Source organism: Centruroides sculpturatus, unplaced genomic scaffold (assembly GCF_000671375.1).
Source record: "Centruroides sculpturatus isolate CEXI.00-Female unplaced genomic scaffold, Cexi_2.0 scaffold898, whole genome shotgun sequence".
NCBI classification, from domain to species: Eukaryota; Metazoa; Arthropoda; class Arachnida; order Scorpiones; family Buthidae; genus Centruroides; species Centruroides sculpturatus.
This window is the reverse complement of record NW_019385136.1, coordinates 255,607-265,910: the sequence shown is the minus strand read 5'-3', so window position 1 is coordinate 265,910 and position 10,304 is coordinate 255,607. Positions and strand designations below refer to the sequence as shown.

The 10,304-nt window shown below is 30.0% G+C and overlaps 1 protein-coding gene across 1 annotated transcript in view; it reads right to left on the bottom strand.

The window, feature by feature from the left end:
- LOC111635281 (ectonucleotide pyrophosphatase/phosphodiesterase family member 1-like) overlaps window positions 1–10,304 on the bottom strand; it is a 57,989-nt gene that overhangs the window by 28,228 nt on the left and 19,457 nt on the right. The window contains exons 9-13 of the mRNA XM_023380203.1: window positions 8,455–8,593; window positions 4,323–4,431; window positions 3,000–3,119; window positions 2,629–2,782; window positions 2,444–2,522 (exon numbers count right to left, since the gene is read on the bottom strand). Coding sequence (XP_023235971.1) covers window positions 2,444–2,522; window positions 2,629–2,782; window positions 3,000–3,119; window positions 4,323–4,431; window positions 8,455–8,593 — 601 coding nt within the window. The remainder of the gene's footprint in view (window positions 1–2,443; window positions 2,523–2,628; window positions 2,783–2,999; window positions 3,120–4,322; window positions 4,432–8,454; window positions 8,594–10,304) is intronic.

Sequence of the window (10,304 nt, the reverse complement as noted above, 5' to 3'; positions counted from 1 at the left end):
TGAATCCTAACCTTGATGATCGTCACACAAATCTTTCCCGCTTTCATTATGCGAATTCCTATAAACAATTTTTAATTAAGAAAGTGCAATTTATAAGCTTTAAAATACTGAATTGTTATGTAATCCCGCCTAAGCAATTATAGTTATTATAATGTGGATATTGTCATCAGTTGTTTAATATTAACAAAATTAGTAGGTCCTAAAACAACAATCAAATTTTAGTTATAGTTATCATTATCTTCATGTAAATAGCCATGTTATCATATTATAGTTATCATTATCTTCATGTAAATAGCCATGTCTTTAAGCTTCCTTTTTCACACTATCAACCTCAATATGTAGTTGATGACACAAAATGATTATCAGCTTTAAATATTAATATTTAATATTAAATATTTAATCATTATTTCTTCATAATACAGTAGTTTAAACTGCTGACATTACTTTCTTTAATTATTCATTGACCAAATTAACAATAATAAATAAATCAAGTTATACAGTTTTTCATTGTTTTAACATGTCCTTTTAATGTCAGAATCAATAAAACAGAATTTTCACCAGTTGTAGTCTTAGAGATAAAATCATACTGAAACCACAATATTCAAAATTAAAAAATCTTGTTCACTTCTAAAATAATATTTTAATTTATGAACTTTTTGACCTAATTGATAAATTTTTATCAGACCTTGGCTTAAAAATTTTACATTTGGTAATGAAATGCTCAAATAGAACACATTCAAATAAAGACAATTGTAAATCAAATTCTCCAACATTTAAACATCAAAATTATCCACTCTTCTAATTGAACAGTTATAAATGAAAATATTTCAATCACATAGTTCAAAATATTGAGAGAAACAACAAAAATAAGAACTAAAATAATAAACCCTGGCAGAAATCAAGTTGGCTTCCTTATAGTTAACACTCTCCTTTTTTTTTAAAGATCTCTAGCAGCTCATACCATCTTAAGTCTATCACCTGCAGTTTGTATCAGTCTAATCTCTTCAAATATAACCTTTACTCATGGTTCAGTTGCATAAATGGCTAAAGGCAAAATGGGCTTATTCCTATCAATGATCTGCCTATGTTCTTTTAACCTACAAAGACCCACCAGTGGCCCCTATATATTTCAATCTCCTATCAAACCTCTCATTGCTGAACAGGATTCTATATACTCTTGCTGCACGCATCACATCCTGTTTTTCATTGCCATTGTTAAGCAATTTAAATACAGACAGATTTCTGCAGTAGATTATTCTTGCCTGGATGTTCCTTGCAATTTCTTTAAAAATCAATGATGTACTTGTTATCCCCTGCAATTGCTGTTATGCATGTATGATTTAACTGCTGTATGAGTTTCGTTGGGTATCCATGTTGTATTGCTAACTTCCTTAGTATGTCTAAGATATCTGTGCAATGGGAGAAAGCTCTCTTAATTAGAGCACAGAAAGCTGAAAGTTTAAATGTGCATGGATCATCCAATTTTGCAGGAATAAAAATTGGAAAATACTCAAACTTCCTACATATAATCATGCAAATGCGCCTCTTTCTTAAGGTAATGTTTAAATCCAAAATATGAGCTGGGTGTACCCTTCATGATCTAATTTGAGTTGCCATATCAGTTGCTATTGATCTTTTTTATAAATTTGGCAATATTGGTGTTACAATGCCATAGAATTAAAATATCATCATATTAGATTGAATTATCCATCAATTAGGTCAAAAATGCTCGTAATATTTTGCTGGAAATGAATGAGTTTGTTAATTTTGAGTTGTAGTCTTATTTACTAACCCCACATAATATTACCAGTTGGTTATCAACATCAGTTCAGACAAGACACAAAATGGATTCTATTTTGTACCACTAATCTAATATGTTAACTCTTATTCTGAAAATAAATGATTTATTATTGCTGTTATAATGTGGCATTCAACATGGCTACATTTTATATGGATGAATTCACATTTTTGTTCACTTCATGCCAGATCCACAATGAGATTGGCCCAGCATAGATGAGGGTTACACAAGATTCCAAACCAGATCTTTTTTAGTATAGGATTTTAATGCATGATTATATCTGGCTGATCTATCCAACATTCAGATTAAGTTTTGCTGAAGATACTTGTTTTTGCTTAAAGTTTTTCAGGTCTCAGTTAATTAATCATAACAAATATTTAAATTTTTGCACTATATAAATTTCTTTCTATTATATGCATGAATATTTTTATATTTAAAATATTATACATAAAAATGCTTTTAATAATTTTTCATATTATAAACTCTGCACTGGAATTTCTTTTGAAACAAATGAATAAAGAATTTAACATAAATCATCTTACGGATTTAATATGAAATGCATACGTGCAAGACAAATAAATTACCAGCAAATAATTCTAAATCTTCAATAATCATTAACAGCTAGACTTTCAATAAGGTTCTCACTCGCATACTGGGTTCGATGTTATCATATCCATGAGCACCTCCGTCACACAAATCTTTCCCGCTTTCATTATGCGAATTCCTGCATAAGATAATTTAATTATAACTATTGAATTATTTAAAATAAAAAACATATATTAATAATGCTAAATTAATTTAAACATTTAAAAAAAAAAAAAAGTATATACTTGAAGATGAGCCATTGTGGATCTAAGTCTATGACAATTGGATCTATGCGATAGTTATCAGAATAATGGAAACGCTTTGGTAACTGTCTCTTGTCGTAAACTCGAAAATGCTCATTTTTACATTTCATCATCTTAACTGTTTCTTTAATTGAATCTAAAAATGGTAAATTGTAAATGTAAGAAATTTATTTTTGTTTATTAAAAATATCTAAATATACAGGAGACCATTTGATTTGATTATTCATTATATAAATTCCAGATTTTTAAATATATAAATTGAATCAAAGAAAGAAAAATTATAAATTACAATATTATGAAATTAATTTTAAAATTTTTTGCTTTAACAATTTATAATATATTAAAATAATTACGTTCGGAGGAATTTTTCGGGCGAATTCGAGCAGTTACTCCATACAGTAGAAATTCAGTTTCCAAGTTTCCCAAATATTTATCATATGTCAAAATTCTACTGCAACTCGTATCTTCCATACCTAATCAAATCAAAATAAATAAATCATTTTACTTTAAAAACTAATAACAGTTTTAAACTTTTTACATATATTAAGATTTAAAAAAAAAGTTTTATTAAATTTGGATTTGTAGTGTGAACATCAGATTACAATAGGCTGTATAGCTTCAAATTTGTAGCTTTAAAATCTGTTTTGTTATACCATATATTTATAACTTACACATTATGCTACAAGTTGCTGATTGCACACAGCACTTTTCAAACAAACGATAAGAAACAGTTTCCATTTGGCTACTAACAATCAACTCCCCTTCAGATACAGTAAATAAATACATTAATCTAACAACTAAGATGTTAATGGTTTACAGGTTAACAAAATTAACTCTTACAATTAAACAACAATAATCACATTAACAAATACAACTTTATCAAAAATAAAAGGGATTTCTTTTAGATAAATTTCCTTAGACTTAAAGATGAAAAACTAATTTACAAAGTCAAAGTTACAGTAAAACAAGAAACATATTTGTAACAGTTAAACAAAGAAAAAATGTAAAAAGTACTTATTGTTTGAAACCCTTCATTTTCACCATTTCAATTACCTCCCTTATTGTATTCATCTTTGACAGGAAAGGGATTAATTTGCATAAAACTCCAACTATCATATGTCATTCATTACCCTAACTACTAGTAATTCAGAAAGCTCTCAAACAGCAAAATAACATGGAAAATGCATAAAAACTCTAAAGGAATTTGAAAAATTCTAGATTCAAATTTTTTAAATATTGAAAAGTCTAAATTGAAATTTAGTATTGTGTAGCTTAGGATGAAAATTATCGGATTACAAAACAGACTCTAACAGTGTCTATTTTATTATCCATTTTATTAATTTTACCTGTAGAACAAAAATGTAATTAGTGGGATGACAAAACAGCTTATTAATGTCTATTTTGTTATCCACTTCAGTATTTTTTCTCCATATTTTTATTCATTTTTTAGTTAAATATGGTCCCCAAAATTACCATGTTCCTGTTTTTGTTATTTCTTCAAAAGAAAACCTTTTTCCAAAAGTCCACACTGGAATGAACTTTGCTCCCATAAGAACTGAAATTGGCATTTCACATGCACACTATTCACAACCTTATCACATCACATGTGGATAACAAAACAGAAGAGCATGGAGCAATTTATTTAAATCTATTTAATAAGTCTAACTTATAATCACCATGATCAGCCACAATAATAACATTTATACATCCAAGTAGATCTCTTTTATGAAGTCCTGTCATCAATTCACTTATAAAGGCATCTACACTTTCTAGTGTTTCATTCATCTGAAAAAATATAAATGATAAAAACTAATCAGTCTGTCATAAATATCTTATAATATAAAACACATTATATTTTTATTATGTAAGTGAAACAGGTGAAAGATTGGTTTTTCTGAATAAGTTTCCTCAATTCGCAGAACCCAGACACCAGTATAATAAGTCCTACTAATATGATATGTCCCCGTAGACATTTACATAATAAATTGTATAATAAGGACACAAAGGCATATGAATTAATAACATTATATTTTTATTCATATTGTTAAGTTATATATAGTCAACGTTACACTATCTGGAACCTGTGACCAGTGCTCTAAGCGTATATATAGTATATCGCTTGACAAACGTTTTTGAGCATCTGTTCGCTCTTCTTCAGGTCAACTGAAAATTCCCCGGACGGAATGTATATTATTTGTTGGGATCGGGTGTCGGTTCCAACTGGGTGGGCCGTATCTGGCATGCACAGTTGTGTGGTGGGGAGAAACGGCGGGTTGGCGTCTAACAGCGATTGCGATTGCAATTGCGATTGCGATTAGGGTTAGCTCTTCCTTCCAGTTAACGCAGGTGGTTAGCCAGCCGGCGTTATAGATAGCCGCGGCCTCCAGCCACCTAAGATGCTGTGGTGGGGCGTGTTGACAATGATAGTAGTCTTCTTGAGTTGCACTTCGATTTCGGGATCCGACACATATGTGGCCAGGGTTATATATAGTGTTGGTAGTGACAAGGAATAAGAATATGAGATGTATTTTTGCCAAAAGACTTGGATTCACATTGTGAATCCTAACCTTGATGATAAAAATATGTAGAGAAGTATAGGAAACACAGTTTGGCCCAAAATAGGACAAACTCTGCCCTTGGATCTAGTTTATTTAATGTGTAAGCAAGAAGACATCACTTTAAATTAGATACAAATAAAAAAATGAGAAGGCAAAAGAAATATATTATAGAATGTATATGTAGATGAACATGTTTATGTAAAGAAAAAATTAATAATATAAATAATCTATATTTTTTTAAAACAAATTAAGTCAGACAATATAAATGAATTTTTATTTATATATTTATATAAACAGCACTTCAATATATGATTAATATAGAATAATTTATGAAAATATGCATAAAACTCAGTTTAAAACATAATATAACCAGTTCATAATCTCCAGAGTAATAATAATCTAGAGATTACAAACTGCATCTACTCAACATGTTAAGTCAATTATTGATTTAAATCAATAATTGACTTAACATATTAAGTCAACATATAACATGTTAATATCTCACATGTTGAATGCATACATTACCAGTTATATCATAACTTCTCAGTACCAAAATTCATTCTATATACCTAGACCATAGTTTATCTTTTGTTAACTTAGAATAACAACAATTCTGACACAACTAAAGGAAAAGTATTTATTATAGATATTTCTAAATTATTACTTTTCATTCTATGAATTTTTCAATATAACTGACTGACACCTGGTTCAGAAATGATACTTTACGGAAGAAATCTATGATAGATTTCTGTATTGTTTCTGTAAATCTTTTCCATTCAGTATGGAATGTTCAAGTGGAAAGAGGTGTGGAGCTGGCAACTGATCACCTGAGACTTCAGAGACAAAATAAATATTGCTTATCTGGAAACAGTCAGCACAAGTGCAAACTGTTGCATAGGTATGCAACAGTTTGCACTTGTGCTGAGATGAAAATAAGTATGCCAAAGACTGAAGTGTTGGTAAGCATAAGAGATTCCATTCAATGTACTATTCAGCTATTTGGAAGTACTGTATATTGAGGCAGGATGTGGACAATGGAGATGCATTGCACTCAGGATTTTACACATTTGTCAACAGTAAGGCATATGTAGTAGTGATGTAGCTGCTTGTCAACATAGTGGCACCAGCAGATTTGTGATGAGGTTACTGTATCTGTTTGTAAACTGAGTGCATACTGGTGTGCATTTACAAACAATGTAACCATAGTAATACTTGTGGACAATATCACCATTAGGATATCTCATGCCTGTGTGAGTCAAATGGGACTCCTCCCATTTTTTCCTCCTCTTACAAATATTACTTTTAAAAACATGTATTTCATCCTAGATTTTTAAAAGTTTTTCAAGAAATATTTTTACAAGAATCTGGTGCCAGAGGAACTTTTACTCAATCTACTTATTCATAAGCAAAGAGCCACAAAAGAGAAGTCAACTCTGTTTATGTTAATTGTGTTCCTGTGATTGTAAAGGATGTGTGAAGACATAAAATTTTTAATTGTACTTAGTCTTCAATTTTTTAAAAGTACAATGGAACCTCAGTATATGACCTTAATCTGTTCCTGATGTTTAGACTTATACCAAATAGGACATATATCAAACCAACCTTTCCCATTAGAAGTAATGTAAAAATGATTAATCCGTTCTCATGTTAAAAAAATGGCTGGCTTTGAACACCTCGCTTTCCTGGCTAGTTCCTGCTTGATTTTTCATGAGATCAGCATGTATCTTTTTAGCTTTCTCGCAAATAATTGCTTCTGATACAATGTCACCAGCACACTGTTTTTCAGTTATCCAAAGCAAAAACAATTTCTCAATATGATCTAATGTCTTCGATCACTGTTTAGAAATTGATTTAACTCCTTTTGCAACGTTAACAGATTTAATAATGTCTTTATTTTTCATGATTGTCGATATCGTCGTTCTTGGAATATGGCATGCAACAGTTAAATCTTGAACACTCATGTCACCTTCATATTTCTCAACAATCTCTTTTTTCAGTTCCATTGTGATTCTAGTCATTTTTTTAGTTTTCTGTTGCTTTTCATTCGCCTGTTTGCAATTCATGATTAATAAAAAATAATAAAATTTTACTTACAAATTAAAATCAGAAGAAATTTAACAAAGTTATAAACCATGGCACTGCGAACGTCTAGTCTGGTCTAGTACACTGATAGTGCTATTTGTTCATAGATGGCGCGTATAATTGAATTAAATCGTATACCGAGCAAAATTTGTTTCGTCCAAACAGGACGTATTCCGAATTGGATGTATTCTAAAGCAGATGTATACCAAGGTATCATGTATATCCTGGATTTTTAAAAATTTTTTAGTAATGTTATTTCACTCAATAAACACTGCATATACACTGTATAATCAATATCCAGCAAGAAAAACTTCAAGAAAGCAAACCTTTTCATCTGTGTTGAAAGAGCATTGTCAGGCTAACTGACCTTCACAGTTTGAATATAGCTGTTAAAACAAACAGTTCAACATGGATGAAAACTTACTGGAAAGTTTTTGCTTTCCTGTAGGTTTTCTTGCTGGATATTGGTTATACATGCAATATTTATTTACATTAACCCAGTTTGAGTTGCTGAAGTTATTTCAGTCAATGTCAGATAAATCCTTTTATAAAAATATCTAAATTTATATTTAAATATTTTACATAAATCTTAGATAAAATTGCAGTTCTGAAGAGGGATTTGGACACCCAATTTCAGACCCCTAGACAACCAAAAGTTCAAAGGAATCACATCTCTAACTTGACCCTTGGTGATATATTCGCCTTTTTAAATTTATAATTTTTGTTAAACATGTGACTTAACAGAATGCACAGTGTGACTCAGTCGCACCCCAGAAGTAGTCAGTGAATGGTGTTTCTCTTGTCTAGTAAAGTGGAAAACAGTTGATTTTTAGCATTGTTTTTAGATATGGTTCCAAATTTTTTCACTTTTAAGTTTTAGGGCATTTTTGAGCATCTTCAAAATTTCAGATATAACACCCAAAATCAGCCTATCTTACATAGAGTCACATGTAGACTATCAGTTGACTTGGCTTTTTTTAAACCTATGGGTATGGTCTACAGCTCTGATAAGGTCCTGACTGCCTAATTCAGAGCTGTATTTGTACCAAATTTTATATATTTCATATTATAAAATATGAAATATATAAAATAAAAAATACTTTTTGAAATATTTCTGTTAATTCTTATACAGATTTAAGAGAAAAATAATTAATAAAATTGAACAAACCTGTTTTGAATAAGGGCCAAAATTATGGCCAGTAGTATCAGGTTCATTAAGATGAATAGTAATAAAAGAAGGTCTGCTGTCTGAAGGTAAATCCAGCCAAGAAAATATAGTTTGAATTTGACATTCCAAAGGTAACTTCCTAAAATCAAATAAATTGAAATTAATAAAACAAATATATAAATTTCTAATGTATAAGATTAAATTAATATGGCTTCATAATCTGAGTTTTAATGTGATATGTTTTCCAGAAATAACTGATGTTTTCATGTTGTCAATGCTATCTCTCATAGTAATTTTACCAGATATTAAAATATATCATTTCTATAGGTTTACTTTTGAGTTTATATGAAAAAATTAAATATAATAAAATATATTGTCTAATTTTAAGATTATTATTAAAGATAATAGTACAATAATTTATATGAATATTTACATACTAATAATAATATTTTAAAAAATTTTTTCAAAGAAAACTTATAAATATCATAATCATAATACATGCACATAATTTAATACCACACTATAACTAGATATAGTAAAAATATATAATGTACCCAAATTCAAGAAATATCTGTTAGTTTGTATGTACAAACATTTTGGTGGTTTAAGCCACCCACTATCATAAGGTTATGTTCATTTCTCAAATGTAGAACAATTTTTAGAAAGAATGTTTCTTCTTTCAAAATTTAGAATGTCACATGCATAGAGACATTTAAATATTAGATGCTGTGCTCTGATTGGCCACTTGTAGATGTTTCACACCTGTATCCTGCATTTCCATCAAGGCTCTTCATGCCTGTGCAGGGAGTTATTATTGTTGTAGTTAATGGCAGACTGTCCTTTAATGCTTTAAAGTTTCAATTTTTTTCTAGATGTCAAATACGTGATTTTTCCATTGCTGGGTATAACATGCAAACTAATAGATACTTGCTGGAGTTTATGTACATTATATATCAAGCATATAATTCTTCATCTGATAGATCAGTGTTTCTCAACGAGGGCAATATCGCCCCTATGTGGGCATTTTTCCATGTTGAGGGGGCAATTAGTAACAATTTATATTTTGGAGGACAAAAAACAATTTTCTGGGAGATATAGTAAAACATTATATTAAGAATAATTAGATATTTTATTCATTATATTGTACAATAATTAAACAAATAACATTATACTAGTCACTAGTCTATTCAATACAGTACAAATTTGGCGTTAACCTTGGCTCTTGGCATTGGAATTTTGAAGTGAAGGGGGCGATACTACATTGAAGGGGTGACAATTCATTAGAGATTGAGAAACACTGTGATAGATGCTTAATTAGAATATTATATGAGTAATATAAAGTGTGTCTCAAATTAAACTTGACATTTCCCAGCTGGCTACAGCAAAGTCTATTCATCAGAAATTCATGAAAGTTTGGGAATGCCTTAATGAGATGATGGGAATGTTCTCTAGAGCAAAAAAGTAAGTTTCAAAAACCATTACTACTGGGTACATTTTAAGCTGAAATAGTGGTATATTGGCCTGCAAGATCCCCTGACTTGAATCCATGCAATTTTTGGATCTGGGACTATCTGAAAGACTTGGTCTACCATAATTCCATAACATTGCTGTCAGATCTTAAGGATAGCATAGCACACCATATGCATAACATTTCAAGACCTACACTGCACACAACTGTTGAACATGCTGTTTTACACTTTCAGATGGTAGCAGACAATTCCTATCATCTCATTAAGGCACTCCCAAACTTTCATGACTTTTTTTTGTAGCCAGCTGGGAAATGTCAAGTTTAATTTGTGACACCCTGAATTTAAATTTTTTAATGAGAAATATCTATCTACGTTAATAAG